This window comes from Hyperolius riggenbachi, chromosome 8, assembly GCF_040937935.1.
Source record: "Hyperolius riggenbachi isolate aHypRig1 chromosome 8, aHypRig1.pri, whole genome shotgun sequence".
NCBI lineage: Eukaryota > Metazoa > Chordata > Amphibia > Anura > Hyperoliidae > Hyperolius > Hyperolius riggenbachi.
Window position 1 is genome coordinate 225729812 of NC_090653.1, and position 18895 is coordinate 225748706.

At 45.1% G+C, this 18895-nt stretch overlaps 1 protein-coding gene across 1 annotated transcript in view; it reads right to left on the bottom strand.

Moving 5' to 3' along the window:
• The window catches only part of LOC137527604 (5'-nucleotidase domain-containing protein 2-like), a 118247-nt gene that overhangs the window by 28874 nt on the left and 70478 nt on the right, over window positions 1-18895 (bottom strand). The window contains exons 7-9 of the mRNA XM_068248231.1: window positions 14613-14673; window positions 11670-11775; window positions 8865-8966 (exon numbers count right to left, since the gene is read on the bottom strand). Of these exons, the coding sequence (XP_068104332.1) occupies window positions 8865-8966; window positions 11670-11775; window positions 14613-14673 (269 nt within the window). The remainder of the gene's footprint in view (window positions 1-8864; window positions 8967-11669; window positions 11776-14612; window positions 14674-18895) is intronic.

Genomic DNA, 18895 nt, shown 5'->3' on the forward strand with positions numbered 1-18895 from the left:
TGTTGTCTACATTCCCATCATACTGTGCAGGAAAGAAGAGGAAACCAAGTCTAATATCTGCAGCGATTAGCCTTGCCTTCTGCTCAGGAGACAAGAACTTATGAATGGCTGTGAATTCACTGAGTGGACGCTTAGCAACAGAAGCCCTGTGTGTGAAGCGCTGGCAGTAACTGGTGATGCCCCATTGCCAGGCATTATTCCTCACATGATTACTAAGCACATTCTATCCGGCTATAAGATTGCACAGTCAGATGTACGTCAACTGCTGACATTACACAATCTGTGCAGAGCAGGGAATCCACAGCACGTCTGCTTAATCCTACGTAGTAGCAATGCCTATAAAGTATTTACTCTGAAGCTCACCTGTCTGCCACATGACTTAGTGTTTAGGCAAACTGACAGACCAGCAGTGTGAATAATGAGAACTGGCTTAAGCGAGAACCGTTACATCACGGGAGGCCATAAGGCTCTGGAGACCATCTGGATATTATCATTTATGTAACTGGCCGAGTCTGACAGGTCTATCCTAGGAAGCTGCCTGGGGTATGCAGGCTGTTATCTCTCCAGGAAATTACCATGAAATATACTCAAATATTGTGCATTCAAGCCTGGTCTATCCCAAGCCATACATACTGTACATACATACACACACACATATACACGAGTCCTATGCAGCATAAAAAAGGGAAAGTTTTTCACATTTGGCTGAGAAAGACACTTCTTACAGTTTCCATGTATGGAACTCCACTCTAGGTGTAAAGCAGAAAAACTAGTATGTCCTGTGGGTTATACTAAAGATTTTTTCACGGAACAGATTTGGTTTCTAAAAAAACAAACAAAAACAAAACCTTGAATCCAAAGGGCGGTCACATGATCATTTTCTCCTAGTCCCAGACCTCCATGTAATACAGCAGCACTGTGGAGGTCCAGGGCCACAACAAGCAGAACTTTATATGCTCCAGGTTAAAACATTGCACCACATCTGTTTAGTGGTAACTGTACAAGCTTCACTTTACCCTTCTACTACATAGACTTGCTAATACTGTATTGTAAACTCAGCAAATATATGGTACTTTAGATACCTGAGGTAGTGTCTCATATTACATAGATGTGGCAAGAGTATCAACTGGCACCTTACTAAAGTGGGAAGGATGCCCAAATATAGCAGATTTTTGAGCATGGAAAGGAGTGCTTTTAACAAGCTCTTTCCCAGGAGAGCAACTAGGACTGTGGTGTTAACCCCCCCCCCCTCCCCCCCAGTGACCAGGCTATTTTTACTTAATTGGGCCACTGCAGCTTTACGGCAAAGCTGCAGGACCGTACAACTCAGCTCACAAGTGATTCCCCCCTCCTTTTCTCCCCACCAACAGAGCTCTCTGTTGGTGGGGTCTGATAGTCCGCACATTGTTTATTTATTTATTTTTAATACATATTTATGTTTGTTATTTTTCAATAAACTTTAATATTTATTTTTTTACTTTCCCTCCCTCCCTCCTGCTGGCCAATCACACGATCGGCTGTCATAGGCTTCTGCCTATGAGAGCCGATCGCTCTCTTGTCCTCCAGGGGGACAGCAGTGTCGAGCGGCGATCGCCGCACGGAGACTGAAGGCGGGGTGGAGCTCCGCCCCCCCGAGCAGGAGATGCGCGTGCAGGCGATCCCCTGCTAGCCCCATAGAGGACAGTTCACGCCAATGGGCATGGAGTGGTCCTGGGGCTGCCGCACTGCTCACGCCAAGTGGCGTGGAGCAGTCGGCAAGTGGTTAAAGGGATACTGGGGGGGGGTTTGGGGGAAAATGAGTTGAAGTTACCCGGGGCTTCTAATGGTCCCCCACAGACATCCTGTACCCGTGCAGCCACTCACCGATGCTCCAGCCCATATTCCTGTTCACTTCTGGAATTTCCGACTTTAAAGTCTGTAAACCACTGCGCCTGCGTTGCCGTGTCCTCGCTTCCGCTGATGTCACCAGGAGCGCAGGCACAGACCATACTGGGCCTGTGCAGTACACTCCTGGTGCCATCAGCGGGAGTGAGGACATGGCAATGCAGGCGCAGTGGTTTTCAGACTTTAAAGTCTGAAATTCCAGAAGTGAACCGGAGGCGGGCCGGAGCATCGGTGACTGGCTGCACGGGCACAGGATGTCTGTGGGGGACCATTAGAAGCCCCGGGTAACTTCAACTCATTCCCCCCCCCCTACAGTGTCCCTTTAAGGAGTTCCACAAGTCCAAGTGGTGCTGGGTCCCATTCCCCCAACCCATTCTGCGTACATTACCCTCTCAGGTAACCGGAGAATTGTAAGCACACTTTTTCTCATCTAGTTCATCAATTTATTCTGAAAATAATACAGTGGTTTTCGGTTTTGTTTTTAGCGACAACTTCTCCTACCCCGAGAACACAAGTGGGGTTAGAACTGGGCTTCTGACTACCATTATACAATGCATTTGAACAAGTGTGGATTTTCAGAGGATGTGGGGGCAGGGCTGACAAGATTTCATCACTCACACAAGGGGCTGTCAGACAATGACCAGCAGTCAAGCAACATTACCTTACAGCACGTTGTCACTTGCCTGTAACATACCAGTCTTAGTGCTAAGAAGACCCGCAAAAAGCAGTTTGGATAAAATAGAACCACCAATTTATATTCAAATTTTAAGACTCAATTGGACCCAATCCAATTCACTCTTTCTCAAAGGTGATATTTTCTCATCTTCTATTGACAAACACCTAATGGTATATACTCCAAAACTTCAAAAGGAAGTTCCCACAGTGTGGCACAGCTCACATGACCACACCCCTCTCCACAGTACAAAGGTCTGTGGAAAACTGCTGCTCAAAACTTCCAAGAACAATTGTTTTGGGTATCAAACATTAAGGCCGCTTTCACACTTAGAATCGCAAACGGGAGTGATTTTTCGGCATTAAACGCGAAAAATAAAAATCACTGGATGAAGTAGCGTTTTGGGAGCGATCGCAATTAGCGTTCCATACATGCTAATCGCGATTGCTCCAGAATCACCGGCAAAACGCTGCATGTAACGCGCTTGTGGTTAACTGCAAAACACTGCGATCGCGGCAGTGAGAACACTGCCATAGGATTACAAGGGCTAGCGGTTTTCAAAACCCATTAGCTGTGTGCAGTGAGCAGGAAACTTTTTGAAATTTTTTTTCCCCCTCTGGTCACCGAATCAAAAGGTCACATTTTCAAGCCCTTCATATCAGTGGGTTGTACATAAATTGGGGACTACAAGTACACAGCTTAACAGCTCTAACCAGTCTATCGGTGGATTAAATTGACTACAAATGCCTGTCACTCATTACAGAAGATTCACTAACACTAAAATGATGTAATGGTTAGTGCCATTATGTAATACTTTAACCTACCTCTGTGCATGGAGTGCTACTTTATCTGACTGCCAGAAGCCGATCAGGATATACAGTACTACAGATAAGCAGATATGAAAGCACAGGATGTGTAATCTAGGAGGCACTATGCTCAAGTGGACAAGCCTGCTTGAAGAGTCCTGTCATTACCCTGACAGCCTAGAGCACAACATGCTGGTACGATAACAAGAGGATTATGTAACAGCAACACGAGCGGGAAAACAGAGCCGGGGGGGGGGGGGGGCGATACACTTGAACCCATCATTTGTCACCAGATTCCATCAAAATAACTGAAATATCAAGCTGCAGTCAGTAATAACATGAACTCGACTCATCCACCTCTCCTCCAGCTTCTCCAGCCCAATCCCCCTCTGTCAGTCCCTTCACTGGCTGCCAGTTACGCAAAGGATACAGTTTAAAATCCTTACTCTCGCCTACAAACCTCTCCACAACATAGCTCCTTCCTATGTAAATACATCAACTTATTTCCAGATATCATCCTACACGCAATCTCCGCTTTACTAACAATATCATCCTGTCTTCTTCCCCGATCACCTCTTCTCCCTCCCGCTTACAAGGACTTCTCTCGATCCTCTCCACTCCTCTGGAACACACCCTCAACACATCCTCCACTCACCCACACATATGCTTCATACACACTTGAGATAAAAGTCTTTGGAAAATGAAAGATCACAGACCAATTTTACCCCATTCCATGTAGTATGAGAGCCATACTCTACACAGTCTATTCTATGGAGCTGCACTCCTTATCAGATAAAATCTTTGCAAGATGCTGCACACAAAGATGCCCGTACACACTCAAAAGATCATTAACTGCAAAAGATCTGTTCCTACAAAAGATCCATTCCTGCAAAATGCATTCATAGTCTAGGAGATCTGCAGATCCTCATACACACCTTGTTTAACAGACTTCATCTGCATATCTGGCAATCATCTGCAGATCTGAAAATCCATCCTGGTGGATCTGATCTACAGATGATCTGCAGATGATTGTCTGTTAAACAATGTGTGTATGAGGATCTGCAGATATCAGACTATGAATACATTTTGCAGGAACAGATCTTTTGCAGGAACAGATCTTTTGCAGATAATGATCTTTTGAGTGTGTACGGGCATCTTTGTGTGCAGCATCCTGCAAAGATTTTATCTGATGGGGAGTGCAGCTCCATAGAATAGACTGTGTAGAGTATGGCTCTCATACTACATGGAAGGGGGTAAAATTGGTCTGTGATCTTGCCTTTTCCAAAGACTTTTATCTCAAGTGTGTATGAACCATTACTCTGAAATCTCACTTCTTCAGGAAATTATACTCTCCTATAGGGCCGCCATCATAAATTTGTGGGCCCCATACTGGGCAAACCTACTGGGCCCCCCTAGGCCGGTTTTAGACTTTTTGTTACCCGAGTCAAACATGTGAGGATGCGCCCCTCACCCCCACCCGATTTGGAACAATCGCACAGCACCCCGACAATGTTCTCACATGACATGCTGCAGCTCAACACAATAGCACACTAGCTGGTTGTGAGTCTGAGTCTCGTTCTCTTCCTACTCTGACTGCGTGCTCTTAGTGTAAACACAGTACACAAGTGCTGCCCCTTTAATCTCTGCCGCCTGATGCGAATGTTTCACCTTGCCTCATGAGAGAACCAGCCCTGCATCCCCTCAATCTCATGTGCCCCCCACATGGAAAATCACAATCTTTGAAGGCCTGAACACACTAATGTCCCTGTGACCGCTTTTCATGCACTCCCATGCCTGGGAGCGTTCTGCGTATGTTCAGTTCATTAAAACAGCAACTGCTTTTGCACAGTACGCTCCCAGCTAGTGCCCCGCAACCCAGCTGGATTGTGTGGTCTTCACAGGAGCACAACGGATCGGACCGGAAGGAAATGGAGGGAGCTGATGGACTACAGGGGACTGGAAGGAGGCCCAGGTAAGTAAAAGTCCTTTTCTCCCATTTGTCACAGATTTACTTTAATTACTAACTAAGGTAACGCCAGGATCAGCCTCCCGGCACCTCTTATCACTTTAATGGGCAGCCCATGTATGGCACTGTTTGCTGGGCCCCAGATTCACTAAGGCCCCATAAAGCAGTCTTCCCTGTGATGCCCTGAAGGCGGCCCTGCTCTCCTACCTAGGACACTTTGCCCACCAACCATTATTTCTACCACCCATACACCGCTTCCCTTTACCCATTGTCTTATACCTTAAAGCGGTATAAAACCCTGACCTGATATTCAATAAAAACACGTTTTCCTACTTTTTATATGCCATACGGTTAGCATATTTGCTTTTGTGCATAAGTATTAGTTGCTCTGAAAGCGGACTTTGCATTTTATTTATAACTGTTTTATTCATGTTCCAACGAGCAGAAATGCTTTCTAAATTGTCTGACTTTCTTCAGGGGACCCGGCAGTGTGAGAAGGGTTTGTTCACATTCCTAACTGATACAATTAAACACAAGACAACATTATCTACAACTTAGGATGCCTCCAGTTTTGCTGGCAGGGAACTTCTAACCTGTGTGTAACCCTTTAAATGCTGTTCTAGTAAAATAAAAAAATTAAAAAGTGCTGGCTGTATAGAATATGCTGTAAATCTATTAGAGCAAAGAAGAAATGCTGGGTTTCATTCCGCTAAGGGCCCGTGTCCACTAGTGATGCGAATGCAGCTACCTAGCCGCATCGCATCACTTCCGCATCTCCAGATGCGGAAGTGAATTGAGGAGATGGGACGCGGCTGCGGGCAGATGCGGCCGTGCGATAATCTGCAGCATGCTGCAGATTTTCAGATCGCACCGCACAACATGCACGCAGTGGAAACTCTTCCACTGGCGTGCATGAGTTTCAGCACACCCGCGGTGCGATGCGGCTATGTATCCGCATCGCACCGCTCCTAGTGGAAACGGGCCCTTAAACCTTTATGCTGGAAATACGCCATACAATTTTCTGTTAGATTTTTCTGTAAAGGTAGCCATACACTGGTCGATTTGCCATCAGATCCGACCAACAGATAGATCCCTCTCTGATTGAATCTGATCAGAGAGGGATCGTATGGCTGCCTTTACTGTAAACAGGTTGTGAATAGATTTCAGCATGAAACCGATCACAGTCTATGAAGCTGCCACTGCCCCCCCCCCTCCCCCCGCCAGCTATACATTACCTGCTCCGGCCGGCGCGTGTCTTCTGGTCTCCGCTGTCCCTTCTCCGTGCGCGGCTCCTCCAGCTTCACTGAACTTCCTTCCGGAAAAGTTTAAACAGTAGAGGGTGCTCTACTGTTTAAACTTCCTGCCGGGACAGGAAGTTCAGTGAAGCTGGAGGAGCCGCGCACGGAGAAGGGACAGCGGAGATCAGAAGACGCGCCGGGCGGAGCAGGTAATTTATTGCCGCTAGCGTCGGTCATTCGAACGCCGCTATTGACTCACTCCCAATCGAAATCTTCCGCACGAACGCATCGACGGGAACGATTGATTCCGGACGGAAATCGATCGTTCTGTCAGCGTTTGCGCAAAGATTTCACAGCAGATTCGATCACAGTGATTTGCTGTATATCGGCGGGAAAATCATTAGGTGTATGGGCCCCTTTAGATCTTCTGTTAGATTTAAGGCCCATACACACGTCTGATTTCCGCGGACGGGTCTTTTGAACGTCCCGTCGTTCGCCTGCTAAATCGGGCGTGTGTACAGACTGTCGTTCGCTTGATAAGAAACGACAGTCTGTACACACGCCCGATTTAGCGGGCGAACGACGGGACGGGACGTTCAAACGACCAGTCGTTCGCAGAAATCCGACGTGTATGGGCCTTTACTGTAATTAGATTATTTTCTGTAGAGACTGGTCATCATATCTGGTGCATGGTCTTCTGTTTATCTCCTGCTGAGTAGAACAATGCCTAATTTCTAGGTAGGTGGATGGTTAGACAATTTCCAACATGTTGGAAATTATCTATCTGGCAGGTAAAGCCTCGTAAACACGCTGTACTACAGGGGACAGGTCCGTCAGACCATCCCGCTGGGCGGGCGTTCCAGCGACAGTAGTGCGTGTGTACAGTCTGTCTGCAGACTGATAAGGCTGTTTCTGAACAATCCGCTCAGCGGATCGTTCAGAAACAGCCTCAGTCTGCCTTAAATCTAACAGAAAATCTAACAAAATTGTATAGTGTATTCCCAGAATTAGCCCAAGCTACATGATACGATTCTTTGTGCGATTCGATTACGATTCTATTTACGATCCGATGAAATCCGACATGTCAGATCGGAATTCGATTCAAATCGATTTCTCATTGCAAAACAATGGCAAATTGATTTGAATCGAATCCCGATAGGACATGTCGGATTTCATCGGATCGTAATCGAATTGCACAAAGAATCGTATCGTGTAGATGGGGCTTTAGACTAAGGACTTTTGGCCAGGGCTCTCTTCCCCTTCCCCTGCTGTGTAATGGGTGTACATACCTCCCACCCCATGTAAAATATGTAGTCCATTTGGTCACTGCATTAGCTGTAATTCACCCTTGTCTTGTATTAACTGTTGTATTTTTTATTTGGTATTGTTATACCCTGTATGCTGTTGTACAGCGCTACAGAAGATGCTGACACAATATAAATCAATATTAATCAGTGAATTACATCCAACTATAAGGATCTGAGCTAAAGTGCAGTTGGAAAAGGATAGGTTATAATTAATTTGGTGCAACTTTTTTGTACTGCGAGGAGCAAAGTAGGGGGAACTCATTCAATCAAGCATGATCCGATAAGCATAGGTGTGAACCTATTCCTGGAAGCCAGCAGACACCCAACTGACAGAGCACCTTTACTGAAGCCAAGTACCTGCGGTGGGATGGATCGGGGATCTCTCCTGAACGATTAAAATTGGACGGGACACAACCAATTTAAATGATCGTTCTAATTTTTCAATGGACAATATCTAAACGATTGGTCACGGCTTAACCTGCTACGACTGTTCGATATGAATTATTGTAGCAGGAAGAGCAGGAGGCAGTTCTGAAGCTCAGAAGACAAGACAAACAACATTTATATTGCGCTTTTCTCCTGGCAGACTCAAAGCGCCAGTGCTGCAGCCACTAGGACGCGCTCTATAGGCAGTAGCAGTGTTAGGGAGACTTGCCTAAGGTCTCCTACTGAATAGGTGCTGGCTTACTGAACAGGCAGAGCCGAGATTCGAACCCTGGTCTCCTGCGTCAGAGGCAGCGCCCTTAACCATTACACCATCCAGCTACTGATACAGGGATCCCTGCTAAGACTTGAGAAGCCTCCACTTACTGGTGATACTGAAGGCATACCACCAAAGGATCATCAAGTATCTACAGCCCTTCCAGCTGAACAATGATCTCACAGCAGTATACAGCAAGTGTAGATTCCATTGGAGCTGGTAGCATAACCCCCCCCTCCCCTTCATCTCATATACCAGCAGTGCCACATTACCCACATTCCCATACTCACTTAATGCAATCATTGAAGAAATTCGGTTTGTCTGCTTGAACAATCACCACGTCAAAGAAGTCCCGCCAGTCCTTGCCAACCATGTAATTCATGCCTTTGTCTCTGAAGAACAAGAAAAGGATCACAAGATCAATCAGAACATGACTTTGTGCACAGAGTGCTGGTATGTTAAATACAGTCTGTAGTTCATCACCTCCTGCCAAAATCAACTTCAAAAGCCTCCCACTGACCAGCTTATCTTGCCTGTACTGTATCTAATGCAGTCAATGTACTCTGACTCAGAAATGGATGTTCTTATACATCTAGCAACAAAATAAATGCAGAGCTTTAGGTCCTTAAAGTGGATCAGAGATGAACTTTTACTCATTGCATAATTGTTTTCCTTTCCTATTGTTGATAGGGCATTCCTCAAGCCAAATACTTTGATTTTCAGAGCTCAGTCTGGGCAGGATGAAGGGGAGGTATTACTAGCCAGAGATTTCAGAGGCAGAGGGGAGGAGGGTTCTTTTTTTTTTCACAGGCTGAGTGCTCACGATGCAGATAAGCCTGCCGCTGTGTAATTTTTTACAAACAACATGGCTGCTGTCATTGTATCACAGGAAGAAATAATCATATTCTATTGAAGCGGTTTGCAGCTAGATTTGCTGTGTAAACTATCTAAACTTTAGATAAGATATATAGACAAGTTACTTGTTAGTTTTTCATCTCAAGTCCGCTTTAAGAGGAACCTTAACTGAGAGGGATATGGATGTTTCCTTTTAAACAATACCAGTTGCTTGGCAGTCCTGCTGATCTCTTTGGCTGCAGTAGCGTCTGAATCACACACCTGAAACAAGCACTCAGCGAATCCAGTTTGATTTCAGTCAGAGAAACTGGTCTGCATGCTTGTTCAGGGGCTGTGGCTGAAAGTATTAGAGATGCAGGATCAGCAGGAGAATCAGGCACCTGATATTTTAAAAAGGAAAAATCCATATCCTTCTCCGTTTAGGTTCCCTTTAAGGCCTGTTCCTTCTTGTACCGCATGTCAGCACTAGCGATGATGCGAGTATGCACCTGAATCCTAACATACATACATGGCTATGGGGATTTGCATGCGTAATGCAACCAACCGTCTGTCCATCTTTCCCCATATGTGAATTTGCATAGGCTGCGGTTCCCCATCCAAATTTGTCTGGGATATCACTCCCATTAGACCCTAACGGGAAATAAAGCTTAAAGGACAGCTGAAGTGAGAGGGATATGGAGGCTGCCATATTTATTTCCTTTTAGCTATACTAGTTGCCTGGCTGTCCTGCTGATCCTCTGCCTCTAATACCTTTAGCCATAGACCCTGAACAAGCATGCAGCAGATCAGGCTTTTCTGACATGGTTAGATCTGACAAGATTAGCTGCATGCTTGTTTCTGGTCTGATTCAGACACTACTGCAGCCAATTAGATCAGCAGGGCTGCCAGGCAACTGGTATTGCTTAAAAAGGAAATAAGTATGGCAGCCTCTAGATTCTTCTCACTTCAGTTGTCCTTTAATGGTAGCCACTAATGATACAATCTTTCATCCAATCTTACCATTTCTATGTAAAATAAGGGAACTGCCTAAATTATCCATTCACACAAATTACCCTTATGTACTAATGCATTTGGTAAAATTGGATGAATACAATGTTATCATTGGCCACCTTAAAGCTGGCCATACACTGGCCCGATTTACCGCCGTTTCGACAGCAGATTCGATCACTGGGATCGAATCTGCTGCCAATCGTTCGCGCTACACGTCGAATTTCGATTCATTTCGTCCGATCCCGTCGATCGCGCCGTGCGGAAAATTATCGTCGATCGCCCGCGGGTAAAGAGCGCATCGCTAGCGGCGTTCGAGTGCCCGCCGACCGATGCAATAGAGCCCGCATACATTACCTGCTCTGCCGGCGCGACTGCCCCCGCTCGTCTCCGCTCTGGTCTCCGGCATGCCTTCACTTATTCCTGCCCGGCAGGAAGTTTAAACAGTAGAGGGCGCTCTACTGTTTAAACTTCCTGCCGGGCAGGAAGAAGTGAAGCATGCTGGAGCCGGAGACCAGAGCGGAGAAGACAGCGGAGACCTGGGGACTGGAGTCGCGCCGGCGGAACAGGCGGGGGCAGTGGCGTAGCTAAGGAGCGGTGGGCCCCGATGCAAGTTTTACAATGGGGCCCCCCAAGCACTCTATACGTAACAATTGATACGGCGCACCAAAACCTGCCAAGGGCAGCTACAGTGTCAGAGGTGCAAGAAAAGGATGGGAAACAGTTTGTTAAGGATTACCACTATTAAAAGTATCTATTGAAGTTATTATTATGAGCACAGGACCAATAGAGAGCTAATACTGTAGTTGAGGGAGGGCCCTTTGGGGCCCCGATGCGGTCTCTACCTCTGCAACCCCTATTGCTACGCCCCTGGGCGGGGGGGGGGGGGGGGGAGCGGCGGCAGCACCACCACAACAGATTGTGATCGGTTTCAGGCTGAAATCGGTTCACAATCTGTTTGCAGTAAAGGTAGCCATACGATCCCTCTCTGATCAGATTCGATCAGAGAGGGATCTGTCTGTTGGTCTAATCTGATGGCAAATCGACCAGTGTATGGCCACCTTTACTGATACTCCATTTGTATTTAAAAGTGCAGAAACAAAAATGGAAAGGCCTAGATTAAGTATTTAAAAACCCAGCCAGACCTGAAGCTCTCACGTCACACCCAAAACACCAGCTTTAGCCGAAATGAAAGATCTCTATTATTTCTATCTACAAAGGCTGACTAGCCGATTACAGACATAAGAACTTACACAAAACTAAAAGGACTGTTGGTGATCAGGAAAAGCTTCTTCTTCCCATCACTTGCTAGGCGGTTCAAAACGGCATAGGTCTCCTCCCCCCGCATGATGTATTTTTCTGGAAGGAGAGAGACATGTTAAAGAGAAGCACAGTCCACATGTACAGATAAGTGATGAGCAAAAAATTCACAGAACATGCAAATTTCAATATGAAATCCATTGAAATATGAACAAAATCCCCAATGGCTGAATCAGCCAGGAGCTGCCCATCAAATAAGTGTGTGCTGAGTAAATTTGTCGATACTCCAGCTGTACAGGTTATGGAGAAAACAGACCTGTAGAGAAACCGACCTGGGAGGAATATCCTCTGAATAGGAGTTTTAGGTTTATAAAGAAAAGCAGTTTGTAATTAACAGATTAACAACAATCAACTGAATGGAACTAATAGACCAGTCCACTCCCCAGGCTCTTTTAGCCGGGTGCTCCACTCGGCTATTTTTGGTGACCACCCGGCTGTTATCTGCTCACCTCTTCCTCTGCTGTAAGCAGAGAAGCGCCAGCCCTGCATTCTCTCATCTCGCCCCACCCGGCTATTTTTTCATGCCACCCGGCTGGAAAAAAAGTTCTGGGGAGAGAACACTGTAGGCCATTGGCCTGCTTTTTTTAAATAAAAAAAAATTTGAAACAAAATGATCAGCCAGTTGCAAAATACTTATCTAGCTTGTGTTGGAGGCCAAGGATGCCTACAACATGCTAGACCATTTTACGTCAAGGCAATCACATCTGCTGAAAATCTAGAGTGAACAGCAACTTCACGAAATCCAAATAAGTGTGCGAGGATCTACTCTGTGTACAGACAGGGTCACAATCTTTAAAGTAAACTTCTTGGTCCGCTTGACTTCCAAAAACCAACTTTATGGCATCAAAATAGGTAAAAGCTGTACAGCAGCTACAGCTCGCAGTTTTGGGCATCCAGACTTTTTAAAAGGTGTGTAAAAGAGCAGGCTGTAGCTGCTGTACAGCTTTTACCTATTTTGATGCCCTAAAGTTGGTGTTTTTGGAAGTTGTGCAGATCAAGTAGTATACTTTGGAGAATGTAGAGTGTGCACAGCCAACATGATGCATCGGTGAGAGCTGGAAAACCAGATTATCTCATCCAAGCGCAGGGCACCACGTGGTGTGATCCCAGAAGAGGCATCCAGACACAGCACTGAGTGGGGAGAAGTATTAATGCAGGGGCACACATACACTAGGTTGAGGGGCACCCGGGAGTTTCCGTTGCATTCATGATCATTGCATGAAGTTACCGCCATGCATCAGATCGGGCCTGTCGGCCCAACATCTTGCAACATAGCTGGTCGATACCTGGGACCAATTTGGGCCTGAAATTGTTTGCATCGATCAGGTATGCTCTGGCACCAATTTTCATTCAATTATAATCATTAAAGCAGATGGTCAATTGGCTGCCAAGTCGCCTGATGTATGGCCACCTTAAAGGGAACCTAAACTGAGAAGGATATGGATTTTTATTTTTAAAATACCAGTTGCCTGACTCTCCTGTTGATCCTGTGTCTCTAATACTTTTAGACATCAAACACATGACAACGCTTTAGGCTGCAACTGAAATGAAAGTCAACAGAGGCATGCACAGCTCCACAGGGGCCAAATACATACATTCACTAATTCCTAATCTAAAAATTTGAATGCAGATTGAAGCGCATAAATGCAGCGAGCCAAAAAGTATACTTACGTTAATTTTGTACAGCAGGAGACATTGGCAGTGCTTCCAGACAGAGTCTGTACCCGAATTAGCTACCTGAAAATATGTGCAGAGCTCCACAATATGGACAAAATTACACAACTTGCATTCAAAACAGGTACAGCAAAGGAGGGCGTTAGCTTCAGTATAAATAGTGTACAGATTATTCACTTCAAGTCTTCCCACATGCACATATTTTTAATACTGAAGCCAACACCCTCCTTTTGCTGTAACTGTTTTGAATGCAAGTTGTGTTATTTTGTCCATATTGTGGAGCTCTGCACATTGTCAGGCAGCTAACTAGGGTAAAGCCTCTGTCTGAAAGCGCTGCTAATGTCTAATACTTTTAGCCACAGCCCCTGAACAAGCATGCAGATCAGTTTCTCTGACTGAAGTCAGACTGGATTAGCTGCATGCTTATTTTAGGTGTGTGATTCAGGCAGTACATCCATATCCCTCTCAGTTTAGGTTCTCTTTAAGAGTTTCTACAAATGCTGCATCTCATCGGTTTATTTAGCCATTCCTCTGGAGTTCAGGTTGAATAGAATTCTTAAATCAAAACATACACTTTTCACACACCAGTTATAACATACTTCACATGCCAAAAGTAGCACACAGCAGCAACACAAACTAAGCTCCTAATGTACAGAGGAATGTAAGCCATTTTACATGGGATTAGGTACAGTCGTGTCTCATGAATATAGAAAAACAACCAACATCCAGGACAGTATAGTAAGGAGCTGACAGTCTTGTACTGTTTACTCTTCCTGCAGTAACAATACAATGAGGCCATCATTCATCGCTGTGACATGTGATGTGATGGGGGCAGGGTGTGTACAACCAGTCTTCCAACAATGCAGAGAAACCTAACTTTTTAGTCAGGGTGTATACTTAGACTCTTGACAAGTCCAGCCCAAGGGCAGATCGGTGACCCTCACAGGGGATTATGAAGAAGTTATGTTCATGTGCTCCTGAAAAGGAACCATTGTTTAGAGGATTCAAAGTTCTCCTCCCATCCCCCAATCAACAAGCTTGACCATGCATGGTGTGCTGTGAACACTGCTGGCTGCTTGGAGATTACATCTGAGAAATGTGGTTGAGGCGTATTCCTAGGCTGGTAAACAAATACTTGCCACGTCCTCCTCTTCCAAGAGAAGAAAACAGCAACGGCTACATTCCCAAGAGCAGCAACTTACCGAGATCTGCCATGATCCACTTGTACATGAAGCCTTTAACGTGGACATCACGTATTGAATCCTGCAAGAGAAAGTGATAGCTACAGTAAGCTCCGATGGCTACAGTGAATATTCTGCATGTAAGGCCTGGTCCACACACAAATCTGCACATTTCTGGCCTGTACTGTCCTGTCAGCATTGCATACTTTTCTATCAGTTTTCAATTTTATCTGACTGGACAGGAAATACACGTTTTATATGTGAAAAAAATGCGCGGCTCTTGCACACTACATGTGATTCAGATTTTGCGATTTTTTTTAATCGGTACTGCATGCTGCGTTTTTTCCTGCATTTTTCTGAATTAGATAGCATCCAGGGGGAAAAAAAAGTTGGAATTGCAAGTCGGATTTGCAGTGTGCATGGGGTTGCAAACTGTCAGGACACTTTTTAGGCTGGATTCTCACTGTGTGCATTGCATAACCCAGGTTACAATGAGTATGAACTGCAATGGAGACTGGACATCCAATAAGACACTCCTCAGCAAACCGGCCTATGATTTGATCTGGATGAGGGATGCGAATCTTGGCCCCCCCAGAAGCCAACTTAATACACACAGAAAGGGTAGATCAGCACATCAAGCCACTTCTGGTTGGGTACCTACAGAGATATGCTGAGCCCCTCAGAGAATATGAACACACCTGGAATCCAAAACAGAAGCTCTGAATATGCAAACCTATAAATGGAAGCAGCTGGCCATAGAATATACTTTCAAGGTGTGCACATTTTCTATAAGCAGGCTTTACACACATGCAGCTAGTCATTTGGATGTAGTTTGTCCCAAGAAGCGCTGCCTTTTTCTGCTGTATTTGAAAACTTAATGCAGTCTTAGGTTATTATATTCCCACTGAAGGTTCTTAGAGATATATGGAAGTACCTCAGTCAACCAGGCCATTCTCTCTCCCCCACTCTCCTTTCCAACATGAAAAGCATTTCCCTGCACTTATTTTCTTGTAGCCCAGTATAGTGGGTGGGAGACATGTAAACACAGGCATCTGGAAGACTGTATACCTTATCTGATTGGCCACTAGCAATCAGACATCCAAAGAGGACATGCAGTACTGGGCTTCCTCAGCTCCATAGCAGTTTACATGTCTCTGGAGACTATGGGGCTGACTTCCCAGAAAGAAGCAGAGACAACTTCAGTGGCTGTTTGGACCAACTGGATCAGGTTTAATGTCTAAAGGTGCCCATACACTCGTCAGATTGGCAGCCGATAGATAAGAAATGCATCTGATGATCTATCTGATGAGTTTTTAGAACATTTTTTACCAGGATAGAATTCCAATAGATTTCAGTTTGAAATCTATTGAAATTCGATCTGATGGCATTTTTTTTTGCCATCAGATTTCCATTAAGGCCAATGCAAACTGATAAGCAATCTCATCAGATCGACCTAAATTTTCCACCCTGCAAGTTCGATGGAAATCCATCGAAATCGATTGAAATCGGCCGTCCATCGGTCGATTGGCCAACCGCTTTGCAATCGATTGATCGGTCAGAAAATCGGCTGAGTGTATGGGCTGCTTTACACAGGATGGTGGGCAGCACTGTAGTGTAGTGATTAGCACTGTCGCCTTGCAGTGCTGGTGTCACGGACGGTTGCGGGGCCGCAGGCGCGTCCTGGAACCGCCCGTGAAGAAAAAGCGATCGCACTCGATTCCCTGCATCGATTGCGCTTCAAATCGATACAATCTGGGTTGAGTGTGTAGTGGGAGCTGGAGTCCTTTTCTTAGCAGAGAGAGCACCATCCTAAAGGCTGGATGGCTCTTTTGATATGCTAATGAGCCTGGGCCCAGAGAGTCCCTGGCTTCAAGCTGTGCTGATGGCCCATCCATCAGGTATAAGGTGACACCTAGCTGATCTCACATTCAGATGTTAATTGAAGGAGCCAGCAGGGCCTTTCAAAAAAAAGGAGATCCCAAGAGCAGACACAGCTGGACTCCAGTCAGGCTGACTCCAGCCTTAGCAGGAAGAAATGAATGTACTATATAATCTTTTGCCCATTTACAGAATACAATAAATAGGGTGGTTATGAGAGCGGTATCATTGGATCCGTAGGGTCATGCTGGATCTCTTGATACCAGTCGAGAGGGGCCCGGGGCCCCTACAACCCAGGTATGAATCTACCCAGGACCCTGATCTGCTGCACTAGCCATGTCGGATATCATATTAATCTGTATTTTCCTCCAAGTATGAAGCTGTTACCCCCCTAAATGTAACATGTATGGTTCAGGAGTTACAGCAATTCATAAGTTTAGCTCTAAAATCTCTCAGAGGGAATGAACTGTCATTTGCTGGTAGCTCAGAGGGGGCTGGCACTGCCACACCCCCAAACCAGCTTCATCAAAAGCACAGAGCCAGCAGGCGGGCTCAATTCCTCCCTTTACCATCTTCATGACACACGGCCACTATGAGGAACAAGTGGTGGCCATCTTGACAGAGCTGAAACAAAGGACATCCTCCATTTTGTTTGGATTTTAAATCTTGCTGAACTTTACTCTGAAACAAAGAACTCTAAGAACTTGAAACCGTTTTGCTTGAACTGATGATTTTCCCACAAAAAGGACATCTTTCCAGGAACTAAGTATTTTTCTCCCTTCTTTTATTTTTTATACTGGCTATTACCGTCTTAACAATTGTGATTTTAATAATTGTCTGTATATATTAATTATTTATATTGTGTGAATAAAAGACTTCCTCCAAGTCATTCACTGTTCCGCTACCCTGCTTATCAGCACACACAGAACTGATCCCGGGTCTCTGAAGATACGCTACTGTTTATTTGTTGTTGGCTAGACAGAATACCGTGTGTTTAACCGTTTTATTCGCAGGACTAGTCAGTCAGTTAGTGGGCTCCACGGTCCCATGGTAACCGCGGTGGTGGCAGTTTACTCTGAACCAGTAGGTGACGTTGTAATTACCCGTGTCTCACAGGCTCCCTTCTGAGTTGTCTGCGGCTAATTCTTAACGGTTCCTGCGCATTGACTGCGACCAGAGTTCGCTTGATCTGTGCGCTGGCACAGTTTAGAAGGCTAAGTGCGGTCAGCCACTAGGGCTCCTGTGACAGCTGGGTCCCTGGTTCAAATCCCAGCCAGGTCACTATCTGCAGGGAGTTTGTATGTTCTCCCTGTGTGTGGGTTTCTTCCGTCATCCCCAAAACATACAGATAAGTTAATTGGCTTCTCCTCAAATTGGCCCTAGACTGACACGTTCACGATATATACATAGACAGGACTGTGAGTAGGATTAGATTGCAAGCCCCTTTGAGACACAGTTAAGTGACAAGCCAATATACTCTGTACAGTGCTGTGGAAGATGTTGGCGCTAAATACTAAACAACAATAATAATAAATAAAGACCATGCAATGGACAACCAATTTTCAGCATTTCCGATTTGCTTCCAATCGATTAAAGGATCGATTTTGAGATCAGTACTGCACCAACTCAATCCCTTTCGATCTCAAATCGGAAACAGATTAGACATGCTGGAAATCATCAATTGATGGGAAAATCACTGTTGATCATGCTCTCTGTAGATCAGAAAAGGGGTAGATCACCCCTCCACCAGGGGTGGACACGGTACAGCAAACGAGGAACAGAGGCGCCAGCAGTGTAAGGGTGGATAAAACCTTTAAAATTTGTTTGGAGGAAGCTGTGGACTTACCTCCATAAAGTAGACACAAAAGACTGTATAATAGTAATTACATTTATTGTATAGTACCCCAAAAGTGCAACGAGTTTCACAGGCAACGCCCGCTTCATCAGGCAATAAACGTGGGGACAAACAGAATTTCAGCAGTAGCAGGAGTAGCCCCCATTTCAAGTACAGGCTTGAAACAGTAATGCTAAAACACTGCTACAGGGAGTGCAGAATTATTAGGCAAGTTTTATTTTTGAGGAATAATTTTATTATTGAACAACCATGTTCTCAATGAACCCAAAAAAACTCAATATCAAAGCTGAGTATTTTTGAAAGTAGTTTTTAGTTTAATTTTAGTTTTAGCTATTTTAGGGGGATATCTGTGTGTGCAGGTGACTATTACTGTGCATAATTATTAGGCAACTTAACAAAAAACAAATATATACCCATTTCAATTATTTTTACCAGTGAAACCAATATAACATCTCAACATTCACAAATATACATTTCTGACATTCAAAAACCGAACAAAAACAAATCAGTGACCAATATAGCCACCTTTCTTTGCAAGGACACTCAAAAGCCTGCCATCCATGGATTTTGT